At 41.6% G+C, this 19,763-nt stretch overlaps 1 protein-coding gene and 1 non-coding gene across 5 annotated transcripts in view; one reads left to right on the forward strand and one right to left on the reverse strand.

The window, feature by feature from the left end:
• Positions 1 to 430: 430 nt before the first annotated feature.
• On the forward strand, positions 431 to 537 carry LOC133753855 (U6 spliceosomal RNA). Its single transcript, XR_009865096.1, has one exon. It is a non-coding gene; the product is annotated as a U6 spliceosomal RNA (small nuclear RNA).
• A 1,224-nt stretch (positions 538 to 1,761) lies between these two features.
• The window catches only part of PHF6 (PHD finger protein 6), a 67,164-nt gene continuing 49,162 nt past the window's right edge, over positions 1,762 to 19,763 (reverse strand). Inside the window, exons 10-11 of one of the 4 annotated variants that reach the window (XM_062183719.1) lie at positions 16,069 to 16,198; positions 1,762 to 2,316 (exon numbers count right to left, since the gene is read on the reverse strand). In XM_062183719.1, the coding sequence (XP_062039703.1) occupies positions 16,069 to 16,198 (130 nt within the window). In that variant the 3' untranslated portion in view covers positions 1,762 to 2,316. Of the gene's footprint in view, positions 2,317 to 12,612; positions 16,199 to 19,763 lie in introns of those variants that run through there. The other 3 variants (XM_062183720.1, XM_062183718.1, XM_062183721.1) reach the window with 3 other exon arrangements.

Here is a 19,763-nt window from a genome sequence, read left to right on the forward strand (position 1 = left end):
CTTCAGCAGAGGCTAACCCAGTACAGCCACCTGATCCTGGAAACGAACCTCCAAAATTGTGAGCCAAATAAACCTTTTTTTCTCATCAAGTTAGTTTTCTCGGGTGTTTCATTGTAAGGCTGAAAAGTTAGCTAATACAATTCCTTTTAAGGTAAGTCATTTTCATAATTTGCTTAGTTGAATCCAGGTAAGATTTTGTAAAACTAAGTGATACAGAAATGTTTCTATTTCCACTTCATATGTGGACTCTTAAAGGCACAATATCTGACACATTTTCCTAATAATTATTTAGCAATTGTATTAAATCGCTATTATTTGGTTGTATTTCCTTATATTCTTAAGTGTTTGGGGGAAGTTAAATTAGTGTAAAGCTAATTAATGAGCATTAATTAGTATTTAACTAATAAGCTTGTATCACAAATAATATACAGTGCTCGCTTCGGCAGCACATATACTAAAATTGGAACGATACAGAGAAGATTAGCATGGCCCCTGCACAAGGATGACACACAAATTCGTGAAGCATTCCATATTTAAAAAAAACCAAATAATATATAGACAGCAATTATATATAAAGTGCATTTTGATCTTAAGAAGTTTCCAAACAAAATCCCAAGAACGCGTATTTGCTTCCATCCCCCAGTTTGTGGAAAGTTTGGTAAGAATAAAAATACTTAAGAGCAGTTGCCACTGGAGAAACTTAAACACTGGATGTTTGAAGACAATAAAGTTTATTACTGTTAAAAATTGGTGGGTCCCGCCTTGCGGCGCCAGCACACCAGGTTCTAGTCCCGGTTGGGGCACCGGATTCTATCCCGGTTGCCCCTCTTCCAGGCCAGCTCTCTGCTATGGCCCTGGGAAGGTAGTGGAGGATGGCCCAAGTGCTTGGGTCCTGCACCCGCATGGGAGACCAGGAGAAGCACCTGGCTCCTGCCTTCGGATCAGTGAGATGAGCCGGCCGCAGCGGCCATTGGAGGATGAACCAACGGCAAAAAAGAAAGACCTTTCTCTCTGCCTCTCTCTCACTATCCACTCTGCCTGTCAAAAAAAAAAAAAATGGTGGGTCCAGGCGCCGATGCTGTGGTACAGCAGGTTAACATCCTGTCCTGAAGCGCCGGCATCCCATATGGGTGCTGGTTCGAGACCCAGTTGCTCCACTTCCAATCCAGCTCTCTGCTATGGCCTGGGAAAGCAGTAGAAGATGGCCCAAGTCCTTGGGCCCCTGCACCCATGCAGGAGACCCGGAAGAAGCTCCTGGCTCCTGGCTTCGGATTGGCGCAGCTCCGGCCGATGTGGCAATTTGGGGAGTGATCCATCGCATGGAAGACCTCTCTCTCTCTCTCTCTCTCTTTCTCTCTCTCTCTGCCTCTCCTCTCTCTGTGTAACTCTGACTTTCAAAAAAATAAATCAACCTTAAAAAAAATTGGTGGGCCCAGTAATAATACTGTGATTTTATTTCATAAAAGTGTAATGTATATATGAAGTGATATCTCAAGATTTGCTAGAAAATAAACCCTGATGTATGTGAGAGGGGAATAGATAGGGGTGTATAGGAAGGAAGAGAAAGAGCTGATAACTCTTGAAGCTGGGTAATGTATCTGCAGTAAAAAATGTGCTGCAAGATGTTTAGTAATGTGAATCACTGGGCTTTTCCAAAATGCGCACAAAACTCTTTGGCTTACAAACTTTTGTTCTAGGAATTTGTCTAGAAGAAATAATCAGACAACAAGAAAAAGCACTATGCACAAGAATGTTCAGCTCAGCAGCAGTTTGAGACATTTATTACCCATGTGTCCCACGAGGAAAAAAAATATTGCTTCAACAAAATGAAAAAGGGAATGACAAGAGGCACAAACGCAACAAGATGTTGGCAGCTGAAGGGGGACAACAGCACAGGAAGTCCCTTTCCTCAATTTTGGGCACGCTGATGTGGGAGAGGCTGGGGATCCCCTTGAGTACTGGGGAGCAAAGAAGAGTTCTCTGGAGTCCATCTGATCCAAACACACTTGGTCGCTCTCCTCCTGAGGTGGTTCTTTAAACATCCTGATGAGCATCACCCTCCCCAGCCCCCCAGTCTGCCCAATGCTTGCCTCTGATCTTGAGTTTGATGAACCCAGTTTTGGATCTTCTTCAGACTCCCTTGGAAAATGCTGCTGTTTCTGCTGGTATGCTTAACAATTTCAAAAATTACAGAAAAGTTGCAAAAATAGCACAAAGAGCTCTTGTATATTCTTCACCAAGAGTCAACACCTTGTAACATTTTGCCCCACTTGCTTTATCTCTTTTTATAAACACTTCTTTTTTTTTCCCGAACCACTGAAATTGAACACATGAAATATTTCAGTATGCATTTTCTAAGAACAAGGGTATTCTTATATAGCTACAGTACAACGATCAGAATTGAAAAAATTAACACTGACACAACATTTCCATCCATGCTTACATTTAGCCAATAGTCCCTAAAATGCCCTTTGTAGCAGACAAAATATTGTTTCCTTGAATCAGGATCCAAATCAGGATTCAGCATTACTTTTTGTTGTCATGCCTCTTTAATTAAACTTTAATCTGAAACAGTTGCTCAGTCTTTCCTTGTTTTTCAAGACACTGTATTGAGGAGTACACGCCAGCCTTTCTGTAGAATGTCCTTCAGTCTTGGCGTCTCTGCTATTTCTCCATGGTTAGATCAGCACCGTTCGCAGTAGTGAAATAACAACAATTGAAACAACTTAATTGTTCAAGGATAGGGAAATGGTTAAGTAAACTACAGTATATCCACAAAATGAACTATCATGCAGCCAATAAGGTGTTTCCAATTTTTCAGTGAAAAAAGCAGATAGAACTTAACGGGTAAAGGAACCAATTTTGTGAAAATAACTATATAGAGCTATATATGCATAGAAACATCTGATTTTCAAAAACTACAATGGTGGCCGGCGCCGCGGCTCAGTAGGCTAATCCTCCACATTGCGGCGCCAGCACACCAGGTTCTAGTCCCGGTCGGGGCACCGATCCTGTCCCGGTTGCCCCTCTTCCAGGCCAGCTCTCTGCTGTGGCCCGGGAAGGCAGTGGAGGATGGCCTAAGTCCTTGGCCCTGCACCCCATGGGAGACCAGGAGAAGCACCTGGCTCCTGCCATCGGATCAGCGCGGTGCGCTGGCCACAGCACGCCTACCGTGGCGGCCGTTGGAGGGTGATCCAACGGCAAAGGAAGACCTTTCTCTCTCTCTCTCTCACTGTCCACTCTGCCTGTCAAAAATAAAAAAACAAAACAAAACAAAAAAAAAACCCACAAAACTACAATGGTGACCTATTATGGTTAGTAGGATCATGGGAGATTTAAAATTTTCTTTTTACTTATCTGTATTTTCTAATTTAAAAAATTTTTAAATTAATATAAATAGAACAGATTTCATGCATTTCATAGGCACTGTTCTAAGAAGATAACCATATTTCCTTCCCTCCTTTTCTCCCTCCCTCAACCCCACTCGTTCCTTTTTTAAATTTCTGCAAAGACATCATTTTAACCTACTCTATAATCACAGGCTTAATTCACCACTAACAGAATATTCAAAAGTAAAAAGTATGAAGACCACAGTTCCACAGGAATATACACAGGTTCCGAAAATGACAAGATATCTAAACATTACAAGATGTCTATTGAATTCCTGTACATTTTTTGTATTCTATATTAACTGCTACATAGTAGAGAAAACATATTTGTCTTTTTGAGACTGGCTTATTTTACTAAGCATAATGGTTTCTGGTTGCATCCATTTTATTGCAAAAGACAAGATTTCATTCTTTTTTATGGTTGAGTAGTATTCCATTGTGTATATATACCACATTTTCTTGATCCAGCCACCAGCTGATGGATATCTGGGTTGATTCCATATCTTAGCTATTGTGAACTGAGCTGCAGTAAACGTGGGGGTACAGATAACTCTTTCATATGCTGATTATATTTCATCTGGGTCAAATGGGAGATCTATTTTCAGATTTCTGAGGAATCTCGATACTGTCTTCCATAAGGGTTTATTTTCTAATTTATGTGTAATGAGCTTCAATTCATCTGTGAATAGTAATAAAAACAAAGAACTGAACAGAGTCAAACTTCTCTTTTCTACCTGGAGGAAGGATCACTGTGTGGAACAGGGTATAGCGATTACTTTTCTGTTTTTAAAAAAAAAGCACACAGTAAAAGAACAAAAGAATACAAAGCACTGTTATCTGCTATGAACCAGGTAATTTCACTAATAATCACTTTGTCTTCTGTATTAGGCCAAGACAGCCCAGTGGTTTAAGGGATATTGCCTTGATTTGGACAGATGGAGAGGGGATTGAAGCTGAGAGAAGGGGAAAAGTACCTTGCTCAGGGTTACTAGTTATGAGTGGCAAAACTAGAATTCAAACCCAGGTCTTGGAGACTCTGAGGCCCTCATTTTGTCCACCTCACACTGCGCCTGTGGGGCTTTCTTGGAGGCAGAACTGGGAGAACCAACAGGTGGAAGTTGTGAAGCAGCAGTTTTTGGACTAGAACCGAACAACTGTGAGATGGGCTGAGCTCTCGGTCCCTAGAAGTGTTTGAGTAGAAGGCAGGTGGCATTCAGGGACAGAGAAGCAAGGAGTCCTGGAGAAAGGGAGCACCACCAGTTTTCAGCTGTCTGCCGCCCGACTCCATCTGGATATGGGGCTTGGAATGTTGACTTCAGTTTTCCGTATCATCCAGCTCTTGGTATCCCCATCATTCATCTGGTGATTTTCACAGATTTTTTTTTTATAACTAGGCATGCGTTTTAACATTTACTTTTCTGCCAAGGACTGCACACAAAGGTTTTTCAAAAAGCTCATGGAAATGCGTATTGTGAAAACTGCATAGGTTTCAAAATTTCTTTGCACCCAAAATAAGCTTATCCAACTTCCCGTTTCTCTCAGTTCTCTTTCACCCTTTTACCTCCCTGGTGCCTACGGTTCAGCTCACCCTTACATCTAGGGGTTTTTGCCAAGAAAATTCTACATTTTCTGTATGTGCCTATTCAATGTGCTAGCAGAAAGGTGGTAGGTAGATAGTACACCAAGAGTCCCAGCTGACAGAAGAACTTTATAACTTTGATCCTATCATCTAATGTGTTACTTTTATTTGTGGGTCATCTGCCAAAGCAAATTAATACAAGACCAAATGACAGCACTTGTACTGTCAAGGACATCAAATAGAGTGAAGAAGTAAGATAAGAACTGAAAACGTTCACTGGTTTCCACTACAATCATTGGTGCATTTTGCTGGGGGCAATTTGAGCATAGTGGAGAATAGTGGAGGTGATGGGACAGAAGTTGAGTACAGCAGGTTGAGAAACAAGTGCTAAAAAATAAAAAGTGGAGATGTAAAGCAAGGATTTGACTTTCAGAAGAATTCTATGTGAGAATCGGAGTAAAAGCTAGAATTTAGAAACATAGGTATAAGGGGCAGTGTACTGGGGGATGGGAGCTTGAGTCTGTGTTCCTGCCTCTAATTCTCACAAATGAGTCAAGTCTTATTTTCATCTGCATTTTATTGACATATAATGGAGGTGGAGAGGTTCAATACATAATCCAGAGTTGGTGTGCATATGTTTTGTTTTGTTTTGACAGGCAGAGTGGATAGTGAGAGAGAGAGACAGAGAGAAAAGTCTTCCTTTTTGCCGTTGGTTCACCCTCCAATGGCCGCTGCGGCCGGCTCATCTCACTGATCCGAAGGCAGGAGCCAGGTGCTTCTCCTGGTCTCCCATGCGGGTGCAGGGCCCAAGGACTTGGGCCATCCTCCATTGCCTTCCCGGGCCATAGCAGAGAGCTGGCTTGGAAGAGGGGCAACCGGGACAGAATCCGGCGCCCCAACCGGGACTAGAACCCGGTGTGCTGGCGCCGCAAGGTGGAGGATTAGCCTGTTAAGCCACAGCGCTGGCCGGGTGTGCATATGTTTGTAACAGTTTCTAAAGATAATAGGAAAGACAAGTAAGCAGGACTGAAGACTGACATGGAGAACTGAGACCACCCACAAAGTATCTGTGGTGACATCAGTGTGCCCTGTTGTATATTTCTCAAGCAAGTCATCTTCCCCCTATGTAAGGGTGGGCAAGGGTTAAAGAGAACTGAGAGAAGCAGGAAGTTGAGGCCAGAGGTGTCAAGAGATAATACAAGTCATTCATCATCACATCCAGTTAAGGAAGTGAAGCCAAGACTTGCCCAATAAAATGAAGGGACTAGTAGGCACAGAGGAGAGGTTAGGAATGTGGCCAAAAGGTTAAAATGAAAACAGAAAGTAGAATCCACACCAGCTTATCAACAGTAAGAGTGGAAAGGATGGAGCCAAAGGAGAGAGTGAGAGGTTCGGGGAGAGAGCAACTGGATATGGAGACCAAAACAGACCACTTGTAACCTGTCACTGAGAAAAGAGAAAATCCAGGTCAGAACAATTTAGTTTGGGACTCCTGCTTGAGCAGCCAGCAGTTGGGGTAGAAATGCCAAGAACAGGCCGGCGCCGTGGCTCAACAGGCTAATCCTCTGCCTTGCGGCGCCGGCACACCGGGTTCTAGTCCCGGTCGGGGTACCGATCCTGTCCCGGTTGCCCCTCTTCCAGGCCAGCTCTCTGCTATGGCCTGGGAAGGCAGTGGAGGATGGCCCAAGTGTTTGGGCTCTGCACCCCATGGGAGACCAGGATAAGCACCTGGCTCCTGCCATCGGAACAGCGCTGTGCGCCGGCCGCAGCGCGCTACCGCGGCGGCCATTGGAGGGTGAACCAACGGCAAAGGAAGACCTTTCTCTCTGTCTCTCTCTCTCACTGTCCACTCTGCCTGTCAAAAAAAAAAAAAAAAAAAAAAAGAAATGCCAAGAACAGTTAAGACAACGGAGGGAGAGAATATTGTATTCTTGGAATTGTATCTACGGACTATATTGAATCTGTTAAAAAACTAAAATTACTCAATCCATATCTCCTATATGGGTGGCAGCTCAACTACTTGAGTCATCACCTGCTATGCGCAGAAGGAACCTGGAAACAGGAGTAAAGCTGCACTCACAGCCAGGCACTTCAATATGGGATGCTGGTATCCAAGAGGTTAATTAATCACTCTGCCAACGCTTGCCCCTAGGCAATCAGGTTTTGGATATGAACCTAGCAGCATAAGCAACAAAAGCAAAATAGACTAAGAGGATAATGATAATAACAAAAAAATCAGTTAAGACTCAGTATGGGGCAAGCGCTGTGGCACAATGGGTTTAGCCTCTGCTTGCAGTATGGCACCCCATATGGGCACCAGTTTGAATCCTGGATGCTCTACTTCTGATCCAGCTCCCTGCTGGTGTGCCTGGGAAAGCAGTGGAAGATGGCCCAAGTTGTTGGGACCCTGCCATTCACATGGGAGACCCAAAAGAAGCTCCTGGCTTCGACCTGGCCCAGCTCAAGCCATTGCGGCCATTTGGGGAGTGAAACAGCAGATGGAAGATCTGTTTCTTCCTCTCTCTAACTCTGCCTTTCAAATAAATAAATAAATAAATATTTAGCAGGGAGCTTCAGTGACTGGAGGACACATAGGTGAGAGCCATAGCAGATCATGGTGATGGGTTTGAGAATAATACAAGATGGCAAAGATGAGGACATCGGGAAACCCTTGTTTAAGGTAGGGAGATAAGTCAGAAAAGGAGTGGTCTTGAAGAGGTGGTTACAGATTTGGAGATTAAGGTAAGAGTGCTTCCAGGAGACTGTTGGGAGAAAACAAAAAGGATGTGACTGTTCAAAATTCTGTATTTACTTCATTTCATTTGGAAGGCAGAAAAACAGAGAGATGGATCTTCCAACAGCTGGGTCTGAGCCAGGCTGAAGCCAATTAGCTGGGAACTCAATTCGGGTTTCCCATGAATAACTGAGCTACCACCTGCTTCCTGGGCTGTGCCTAAGCAGGAAGCTGAGCCAGGACTTGAACTCAGGCACTCTGATACAGAATGCAGGTGTCCCAGATAGGACCCTTTCAAGTTTTGTGGTGATCTTTCTAGGAAGTGGCTTACAAACTGTTGGCTGCATTTTCGTTTCATGTAATGGACTGACCTGTTATTAAATGCTGCCTAAAGCTGCGCTCCCTCTTCTCTACCCTGCCTCTTCTCAAGGGAGAAAGAAAAATCTGTCAAGCCTTTTTCCCATGCAACATGTTTTTGTTAGCATTGTTTGCACCCCCAGCATATTGGCTAGCTGTCCCAAGCAGTTTGGATCCTTGAGATACGTTGAAATGCTTAAGGACAATTTTGCCAAGGGATGTCCAGAAAGTCGATTTGAGGATAATGTCAAAAATTCCAGCTCTCTGATCTGAAAACGGTCAGAAACTACTTATCTTTGGCTTTCCAACCAAGAACATATGAGAGCAGCGTCCAAAGAATTACTGCTTCCTGGTAATACTAAATCAACACTAAATATAGAAGATAAGCCTATTGGACTTAAGGATCAGGAACATTGGAAAATAAGCCTGTGTTAATTTGCCTAGCTAACCTCTGAAGTGAGAACAGCGCCAGTTCCCATGACTGCTAACAGTACTATTACCAAAAGAACTCTCTTGTGTAGTTACTCTTTTTGTTGCCCCTCCTTAAAGACTTATTAATAAATACAAAAAATGAGTGGCAGGAAACATGATCAAAGGTGCGTTAGTGGTGAAACATTTAAACTTGTTTTTGTAATGTTATCACAAGGGTCTTCAAAGTTCACAGGAAATGCTTATTATTGTTATTCAGTAGCATACTGCTTAGTTGCTATGTATTTGTGAATTTCTTAAAATCTCTCCTGTTACTAATTTCTAGTTTCATTCTATTATGGCCAGATAACAGACTTGATATAATTTGAAAGATTTACTTGAGAGACAGAGTGACAGAGAGAGAGGGACAGACAGAAAGATCTTCCATCTGCTGGTTCACTCCCCAAATGCCCACAAACACCAGGGCTGGGCCAGGCCAAAGCCAGAAGCCTGGAACTCCATCCATATCTCCCACGAGGGCAGCAGGGACCTAAGTACTTGGGCCATCATCCACTACCTCCCAGGTGCATTAGCAGGAAGCAGGATCGGAAGTATGGACTCAAACCAAGCATTCAGACAAGCAATGGCTTAACCGGCGGCACCACAGCGCCCACCCCAAAACAAACCTTTTGATTTAACCTTTTCACAAATGAAATATAATACCTGATTTCCCAAAGATATTTCACATGTCACTTTCAGACAGAGTCTAAATGGGCTTCACAACAAAATCAAAACCCCACAGTATTTCCTACAGAGTGTGTTGTTTTGTTTTTAAAGGCACATAACTTTTTTTTTTTTGACAGGCAGAGTTAGACAGTGAGAGAGAGAGAGAGAGAGAGAGAGAGAGAGAGAGAGAGAGAGAGAGAGAGAAAGGTCCTCCTTCTGTTTGTTCACTCCCCTAATGGCTGCTACGGCCGGCGCACTGTGGCGATCTGAAGCACAGGAGCCAGGTGCTTCCTCCTGGTCTCCCATGCGGGTGCAGGGCCTAAGCACTTGGGCCATCCTCCACTGCCTTCCTGGGCCACAGCAGAGAGCTGGCCTGGAAGAGGGGCAACCGGGACTAGAACTTGGGGTGCCGGCGCCGCAGGCGGAGGATTAGGCAAGTGAGCTGTGGCGCCAGCCCAAAGGCACATAACTTTAAAACACACATATTTCAATCAGAAGCACTCTTCTGGAGTGGAGAAGCTGACAAGCTTAATCTCAGACTATTGTTAACTTGGTACAATTTTTTGGATGGTCACTTCTATTAAAACTTTAAATGTTGCGGCCAGTGTTGTGGCACAGCGAGTTAAGTTGCCACCCACAACACGCTGGCATCTCATCTGGGCGTTGGTTCCTGGCTGCTCTGCTTTGGATCCAGTTCCCTGCTAATGCACCTGGGAAAGCAGTGGGGTTTCCTTGGGCCTGTGCACCAACGTGGGAGACCCAGATGAAACTCCTGGCCCCTGACTATGGAATGGCCCCATCCTGGCCTTTGCAGCCATTTGGGGAGTGAACCAGTGGATGGAAGAGCTTTCTCTCTCCCTCTGCCTTTCAAATAAAATTAATAAATCTTTATAAAACATTAAAAAAACTTTAAATGCATAAACCTTAGGCTGAGTAGTTCTACTTCTGGAAACTGAGCCTAAGAAATTACTAGTATAAGAACATGAGGATGACTGGGAGACTGGAAAGATTGATTCTAGTTCATCCACATGCTGAAATACTAGATAAAGCTGCTAAAAAAAGATGCACTGACACCTTGCAATGTGGTCCAGTGAAAAAGACAAGGTGCATAAGTGCAGGAGGAGCATGATGCTATTCATGTGTAAAAAAAGTATATATGCTATACATGTACAGGAGCATTTACAAGATACATATCCAGTCCTTCTGGGGTACGAGCAAGCCTGTGGAGAAGCGGTGGGGAATTTTCACTTTGCTTTATATACCTTTGTCCACTTTATTTTGTACAATCACCCCATATTCCCTTTTTAAGAATTGAGGTACCCTTATAACATGTGTAATTCATAGTTTTCAGTATATTCACAAAGTCATGCAACCACCAACCACTGTCTAATTCTAGACATCACTACAAAAAGCAACTCTATGCCTGTTAACAATTACTGCTTATCTCCCCATTTCTGTCTCCCCTGACAACCACTATTCTGTCTATGGATAAGTTTCTCTGGACATTTCCTGTAAATGGACTCATAGCATATGCGACCTTTTCTGTCTGGTTTCTTAGCATAATGTTTTCAATGTTCACCCACACTGTATCATATATCAACAGTTCACTCCTTTCTATGGCTACATATTTCCATAAGTAAAAAACTAGGTAAATACTTTTGAGTTTAAATGTAGTAAAAAGCACCTTAACCTTTGTAGAAATCACCTTGATTCAATGGCATCTTAAAGTGCACTTCATGTTTGTCTTGCTACTCCTAATACTCTCAAATACCTTGTCTCTCAGATCCCTTTAAAAGTTTACCCCCACGGCCAGCGCCGTTGCTCACTAGGCTATTCCTCCGCCTATGGTGCCAGCACGCTGGGTTCTAGTCCCGGTTGGAGCGCCAGACTCTGTCCCGGTTGCTCCTCTTCCAGTCCAGCTCTCTGCTGTGGCCCGGGAAGGCAGTGGAGGATGGCCCAAGTGCTTGGGCCCTCCACCCCATGGGAGACCAGTAGGAAGCACCTGGCTCCTGGCTTCGGATCGGTGCAGCGCTGGCCGTAGCAGTCATTAGGGTAGTGAACCAAAGGAAGGAAGACCTATCTCTCTCTCACTGTCTATAACTCTCTGTCTGTCTAACTCCGCCTGGCAAAAAATTAAAAAAAAAAAGTTTACCCCTCCAACAGTACTTTTGTCGTCATACTAAAGAGTATCACACACATGGCAGAGCTGGCTTACTCTTTGCCTCACTGCATTTTATTTTCCCTTTCTCCCTTCTACTGCCCCAACTTCCAACATAAAAACACACTTAGAGCTGCAGAGGTACAAAAGTATACTCTGGAAATATATGGGTCTGGTCTCTTTGGCATGGACTAAGGTCTGGTTTGTAAACTTCAGTACAAAGAATGAAATACATTCACGCTACAGTGCAACACTTCCAAATGTCATCACTAACTTTCATAGTAATTGGGGCTTTATAATTTCCATATCCATAGTAAAAATCATAAATACATTCTCCCTTATATCTTTAGTGCTTTGTTCCCTCACGATCTGAAAAAGGCAAAGATAATTAGGACTGGGTTTTTTGCTTAAGAACACAGACTAATTTGCTGGTCATAGGATTTTCCTAGGAACTTCTACCAGATTCATGCTTTGGAATGACCTCAACAATTGCCAGTGCCTGCAGCTAGGAAACAAAAGAAAAAGCTGTCACCACATAACTCCACATTTCCATATTTTTATTGTGGTCATGAAAATGAGACTTATTATTTTTAAACACACACACACACATACACTCATTCATGAATGCGCCAGCCACTACTAGACAGCATTTGTAGTAAAGCACACCATCATCCTATGTTCCAACATTAATCATTGATCTCTTGATTTTCTTTTCTTCCTCCATGCAAGAATGCAGGTTAGGAATTGTGTGTAAGGAACAAGTACCTTACACTAATGAAAACTGATTTCTTCCCTGGATATGACCAACCTCAACATATGAGCCCTGTGCTAGAAGCAAGTCTTTCATGGTATTGGGAGTTAATTTAAATCTGTAACATGGAATCCCTTTGTGATGAGGCTACTAATCCTGCACTCCTATTACCAATCAGACAAGGTATACTAGCAGTTTTGGTTTGTCCATTTTCAAAATCGGTTTTTCACTAGGTTCCAGAGGATCTGGTTTAAGCCACAGGTATCTGAACCATGTAATAAAAGAACCAAGATGTAATGAAATTCTCTTGTTCTTAGCAGACTGCTGTTTCTCTCCACAAGAAAAACTTTCTATTGTGAAACTTTGAAATGAATCCAAATTCACATTTTTCCTTCTCCCATATGTGTTTAACAAGTTATTAAACAAACTAGGCATTTCACCTAAAAATAAAGCAAGACAAAAAGTCAAATAAACTTCATTATACACACTCACAAAAAAGACGTACAACTATGAAAGTCATAACTCATTTATTGAATGAATAGTATATGCAAGAATACCAATAAAAGGAAACAAATACTACAAACTACAATCTTGAAAATAAAGCCAATATAACAGGAACAAAATATACAAACATGAGAGGAATGTTTGATATTTGACCCATGATGCATTCCTTATCTTTACAATTAACCTAAATGTCTGTTAGAACAAAACTGTATGCCTTGGTCAAACTTTAGTGCTTTTTAAAAAAGCAACAATACTCTAGAACACTTTGTCTTTTGCTTTGAGATATTTGAGATTCACACATCTGTTCAAGTACATAGAATCAGAATCAATAGTAGACCTATAAAACTTATTACTCCTTTAATGTCTTGAGTAGCACGTATTTCAGAGCAAGTACTGTCTGAAACTCTAAAATCGCTGTCCTTGAAATAAAATTTATTTCAGTTGTGGGTTTTTAATTAATTGAGATGAAAGTAAAATTCCCCACCACCCCTCCCCCCAGGAACAAAGAGCTCTTATTAAAGTATAGAAACTCAAGTCTACCTTTCTACTCTAAAGAACATTTCTTACTAACATTTCTGGTAAGGCAATAAATGCTCCAGAATAATCTTCAGTATATGCTTGCAAAGATTACACTGTTTAATATCAATAACAAAAAAAACAAAACAAAAAAAAAAGGAAGAAAAGACGCTTCAAAATTTCAGGTTAAAATATGCATAAAAGACATTAATGGCAGTATTTCTGAAATGATGTAAATGTCATATACTTATCAAATGTCATGCTTATTAAAACTACAGTTAAGGACTTAAGAGATGTACAGTAAATACACTGCTGAGGTCCATTTTTCTAAATATTAATACCACAATGTAATTACTACCCAGAAGATGATGATGCTACTTGGGAACAGAAGTACTGTACAATTTTTACATTGTAAGGCACTTTTACTCAGCATGTGATGAAAACATGGATAGAGAATCAATATATTGGAGATTTACAACCAAAGATGATTTTTCATGTGACTTCCATTTACATTTCCATTTTGTAATGAAAGATGATTTAGCCAATCACACCACAGTGAGGAAAACAGGTAGTCAGCCACTTGTCTAGCCAACCAAAAGGTAAAGTGCTATTCTGGTTGCTAGTGGCAGAGAAAGGGCTGAAGAAACCCATACAAAGTCATACATTTTACTACATAACAAATCCATCAACTGACAGCTTATAGTATTTGAAGTCCTTTACATAATTATTGACTGGCCATGATTACCCCCTGGCACCTTCCATTTTCCCTAAAAAAGTCATTACAGTAGTTGTCCAAAAATGAAGGAGCTCTGTTTCTCCATGGGTAAATTCTATGGCACACAATATACAAATGATGTAGACACAGTGATCTAAAGATTTAAAAAACAATGGTTTTCAAGCTGTTGTAAGGAAATAAAGTACAGATCCTTTGGGAAAAGTCACATAGCTTGGTAAACAAACATCTAGATCTGTCCTTGCACTTCAAGTCATGATGAATTTTGAAAATTAATCACATACACATGACAGCATAGTAAGAGCAAAAGGATAAAACATACAGGGCAACCCACTACTAAAGCTAGTTTCCTTCTAAAAATAATAATATAATGTGGTTAAAATAAAGCAAGCATTGAGTCCCTTGTTTTACATAGATGTGTGAATACACACTTGACAAATATGATTTTGAGGGACTAGCAGTTTAAAAAATTCAGTCATTAAGCACAGTGTAATTTTCCACCTGTTAACATTTTCAAAATGCTGTTCTATCAGCGGCAGACTATTTCAATGTACAGTCTAGTTAACATGGTAATTTCTTACTTGCAAATCTGCTTTATTGTGGAAGGGTAACTAACAATCCAAAAATCAAATTCCTACCCTTGGTACTGAGGTGCTATGGTACTATCAGGCAGATCACAACTGAAGTTTTTTGGTTTTACCATAAAGAAATATATAAATGCGCTTCAGCAGGTAAGTAGAAGAAAATATCACAAGCTAGAAATACTGGTGTGAAAATCCTTTCTAAAAAGCTGGGTTCTTAGGCTTTCATAAACAATTCTGATGATCAATAAAATACTAAGCCCTACCAGGAGAGAAGCAGGGCACAAAAGCCTGTTTAACAGATAACCAAAGCAATGACTGAAAACATTACAAATATTAAATAAGGTTTCTAAAATAGTGGTCACAAAGTTAAAAAATAAATACTGTTCTATGCAAAGACTGTTTTTCACTCCTACAGCACACAACACCTCCTTACACACTTTGGGCCAATATGTGAAGTGTTCCACACAACAGGGCACTTGAGAGGAACAGGTTTCAGACATGGTGTCTCGAGTCCTTAGAGAGTGGTAACCCTTTAAATCTTAAAGAAATTTAATTTGCTGTTGCCAAACATTACTTTAAACTTGAAAGGATTCAATCATTTTGCCAGAAGCTCTCTGCACGACATGGAAAGAGAAGAGGTGTATAGTCAAGAGAATTTTGGCATAAGCACTGGAGCTAATAGCTTATAATCAGCAGTTGCCCAAGTCCAAGCTGATCAGTGAGAACAACTTTAACAGGAACCCAATGAAAAGCTTCAGCACACTTCTTGGATGAGATTTTTAGTATGTGCTGGCAAAGCCAAGAGAAAAAGAAAAGTTCTCTTCAGTTTTAGCCTCCGTTACTTGAGTGTGGAAAAAAAAAAATCCACAAATCACGTGTTGCCCCTAGCGCATGTTTGCATTGTAAAGTAAAATCTGCTTATGCCTTCCCTTGAGCATCAATCCACTAAACAAACTCAAACACTCTAAACGGCAGAAATTTGTTCAGTCCAGAAATATAGCTTACTCCATTCGAGGCCCACTTTAACTGTTGACACTATACACAGGGTTAATAGTGTTTCAATTGTGTCCCAGAAACTGCAAGCTACAGCTATGTAATATCAACACGTCAAACTCAGCCGTCTAGCGAAGGCTCATAAAACGAACAAGATGATTTTAGGCAGTTCAATGAAGGATCTAAGAGTTGGGCAGTAAAAAGTTACAAACCCTTTTTGATTTTAGAAAACAGTGAAAAAAAGAATAGTAGTTATGGATGTCTTATTCATTCCCAGTTTTCTAACTCTGTCCCATGAACCTGTTTAAAAGATGATAAAGAAATGTAAAATATGATGCTTGAGGGGAATATAATCAACATAATGTTATTGAGGAGTGAGAATATATTATCGACTTGACATTAAAACTACATCTATTGATAAAGTAGATAGCTTGTGTTAACAGTTACAAAACTGGCTAGTCAAAAAACAAAAAAGAAAAAACTAGGCAAGCCTACACAATCCTCAGCATTCCAGTAACATGCTCTTAACTAAACGTAATAGGATTTAAAAATCTTACTGTATACCATTACTTCAACATGTATTTATCAGTGTGTACTGTGTCCTGACTACAGATCTCATATAATTAACTTTCATACCTAGTTTCCATTAAGTTGCTGCTGAGTTAGTTGCTGCTGATCAATTTCTATTTTTCCCCGGCTTTTACTCTCTCGTTCCTCATCTTCTTCATCTCTTTCATCGTTTCCACTATGATTTTTACAATACAGTCTACGACGATAAAAGAGAAAAAAAAAAACCTCAAAATGCTTTGTCATTGTTGATGAGAATACATTTATGCCATCCTTGGTGGATGAGGTTGGTGCTCATTTCAAATATATGTTTCCTCATTCACACTTAAAAATACTCCACAAGCAGTCAAGCAGTCATAAGTTCATTTCTATCTAAAAGACAGGAAAGCACACTGGTATTGAGATAATATTGGAAACAAAATCTCTGGTGGAAGATGACAGTTACAAGGCACTTCTTTATTCCACCTAACGAGCTTAAAAGCAAAAGTTTCTGGCCAACTTGAAAAAAAATATTAACTTTGAGGTACACAGAATAAATAAACAACTTTTAAATTTATTATATATAACCTAGAATCACATGTCTGGAAATGCATTCTTTATTTACTGCTGCTTTCTGCTTCACATTTCATGAAATAATTTTTTCTTTTTTTTTTTTTCTTGAGAGGCAGAGTGGATAGTGACAGAGAGAGAGAGAGAAAGGTCTTCCTTTTTGCCGTTGGTTCACCCTCCAATGGCTGCTGCAGCCGGCACATCTCGCCGATCCAAAGCCAGGAGCCAGGTGCTTCTCCTGGTCTCCCATGCAGGTGCAGGACCCAAGCACCTGGGCCATCCTCCACTGCCTTCCCGGGCCATAGCAGAGAGCTGGCCACATTTCATGAAATTACTCAGACTCTTCAAATGCCCTTCCACCTTCACTGTACTAAAACACATTCATGAACCAGTTAACAGTATGACATTTGGCTATGCCTCCCCTGATCTACACTGATCCTTCCAATTTCTTTTCTATCACTGACTTTTTGGGACAAGATCACATCACACAGCTTGTCATGTGTGCCACATTCAAGATTCACCTAAATCTGGTAGTTTCATTTGCTTTCCTTTCACCACCTATAAACTGGAGATAAAGTCTAAGGGCTTGGTTAGCTTTTAGGTTCGACTTTTTCAATGTGCCCCACAAGACTGATGCCATGTTTGATCATATGATGAAGGTGGTAGGTAGATGGCCAGATTTCTCCACAGTAAAGGTAGGTTTGACCTTTTAAAACGAACAATTGTTGGAGTGATACTTTGACATCACACTGTTCAAATAACCTTTTTCCTTAAGGATTTATTTATTTGAAAAGCAGAGTGACAGAGTGAGATAGATTTTTCCATCTGCTGGCTCACTTTCCAAATGTCTTTAATAGCTGGAGCTGTACCAGGTTGAAGCCAGGAGGCAGGAACTCCATCAGGGTCTCTTATGTGGGTGGTTCAAGTACCTGAGCCCTCATCTGCTGCCTCCAAGAAGCAGAGGAGCTGGGACTCAACCGCACACCCCAATATGGGATGTGGGCATCTAAAGCAGCAGCTTTACTGAGTCACAACACCTATCGCCAAACATCGTTTGAGTAAAAACACTGCATATTTGAAATCTAGTTTTTAATTAGAAAAACAAAAGGTAGGCGATTTTTGGAGAAGTTGGAGTATTTTGAGCTCAGTTGTATGTCAATTATAGACAAAATGACAGTGGAACAATGCTTAGAAAATGTTCACTGGATGCCCTCTTGTGGTCAGTAATGTGTAAAAATGATCATACAGGAATTCACACATCACAAACAGTTGATCTAAATCAGACCTAACATTAAGGAAATGAAAAGGCAGGACTGGAGTTGAGGAGAACAACAACTGACTTCAGTCTAGTGTTGCTCATTATTTCTCTTTCTGTTCTTAAAGCATGTTCAGGGGCCTGCGCCGTGGCTCACTTGGTTAATCCTCTGCCTGCAGTGCCGGCATCCCATATGGGCACCGGGTTCTAGTCCCAGTTGCTCCTCTTCCAGTCCAGCTCTCTGCTGTGGCCTGGGAGGGCAGTAAAGGATGGCCCAAGTGCTTGGGCCCTGCACCCGCATGGGAGACCAGGAGGAAGCACCTGGCTCCTGGCTTCGGATCAGCACAGCTCCGGCAGTGACGGTCATTTGGGGAGTGAACCAATGGAAGGAAGACCTTTCTCTCGTCTCTCTCTCTCACTAACTCATCTGTCAAATAAATTTTAAAAAAAGCATTTTCAATAACTTTCACAGATCTGGGAAGGATTTATACCCTTCAAATGCTGCATATTGGGAACAATTTTTGTTAAAGAAATAAAGAAAAATCGGGGCCAGTGCTGTGGTTCAACAATTAAGCCGCTGCCTGCAGCACCAAATCCCGTGTGGGCGCCAGTTCAAGTTCTGGCTGCTCCACTTCCTGTCGAGCTCCCTGCTAATGTCCTAGGGAAGCAGCAGAGGATGGCCCGAGTGCTTGGGTCCTTGTACCCATGTGGGAGACGTAGATGAAGCTCCTTTTTCCTGGCTTTGGCTTGGCCTCAGCCCTGGCCATTGCAGCCATTTAGGGAGTGAACCAGCAGATGGAAGATCTCTATCTCTCCTTTTCTAACTCTGTCTTTCAAAAATAAATAAATAAATATTTCAAAAAAAGAAAAAAAAATCATGGCTCAATACTAGGGTCCCTGCAAGTCACGTGGGAGACATGGATGGATTTCGGGGTTCCTGACTTCAGTCTGACATTCAAGGAGTAAATCAATAGATGGACAATTTCTGTCTCTCTGTGCCTTTCAACCAAACTAAAATAAAAGAGTGGAATTCCTAGCACAACTCATGAAGCATTTTTCCCTAAAATGCAACCTGAATCTAATTAAACTTCTGAACCCACTGATAAGGAAATATGGGGAAGACAGTATAGATACAAGTTAAACGGCATCATGAAATCACAAACTGACAAATCTGGGAAGTACATCTTTTATAGGTATGGGATGCCAGCATTGCAAGCAGTGACTTAACCTACTACACCACAATGCTGGCCCCAAGGTCAAAGGTTTTGACTTAACAAGATCCCTGTTGTCACAGAACTCACTTTAAGAAACTACAAATATATGTACATATGTATGTATATATGTATGTATCTGAGAGGCAGAAAGACAAACCAATCTCTCATCTACTGGTTCATTCCCAAATGCCTACCAATCGAGAGGGCTGGGCCAGGCCAAGGTCAAGAACTCATTCTGGGTCTCCCACATGGGTAGTGACAACACGACTACTTTGAACCACCATCACCTGCTGTCTCCTAGGGTCTAGAATCAAGAGGAGCTGGGACTCAAACCCAGATATTCTTCTATGGGATACAGGCATCTCAAGTAGTGTCTTAAACTACTAGGCCAAATGCCCACCCCTGAAGAAATAAAAGTTTTACAAAATGGACATGGGGCCGGCACTGTGGCACAGTAGGTTAATCTTCCACCTGCGGCGCCAGCATCCCATATGGGCGCCGGTTCTAGTCCTGGCTGCTCCTCTTCCCATCCAGCTCTCTGCTGTAGCCTGGGAAAGCAGTAGAAGATGGCCCAAGTCCTTGGGCCCCTGCACCTGCATGGGAGACCTGGAAGAAGCTCCTGGCTCCTGATCAGCGCAGCTCTGGCTGTTGTGGCCGTCTGGGGAATGAACCAGAGGATGAAGACCTTTCTTTCTGTCTCTCCCTCTCACTGTCAATAACTCTACCTCTCAAATAAATAAACAATC

The sequence above is a fragment of the Lepus europaeus genome, chromosome X, assembly GCF_033115175.1.
Source record: "Lepus europaeus isolate LE1 chromosome X, mLepTim1.pri, whole genome shotgun sequence".
In the NCBI taxonomy this organism is placed as follows: Eukaryota; Metazoa; Chordata; class Mammalia; order Lagomorpha; family Leporidae; genus Lepus; species Lepus europaeus.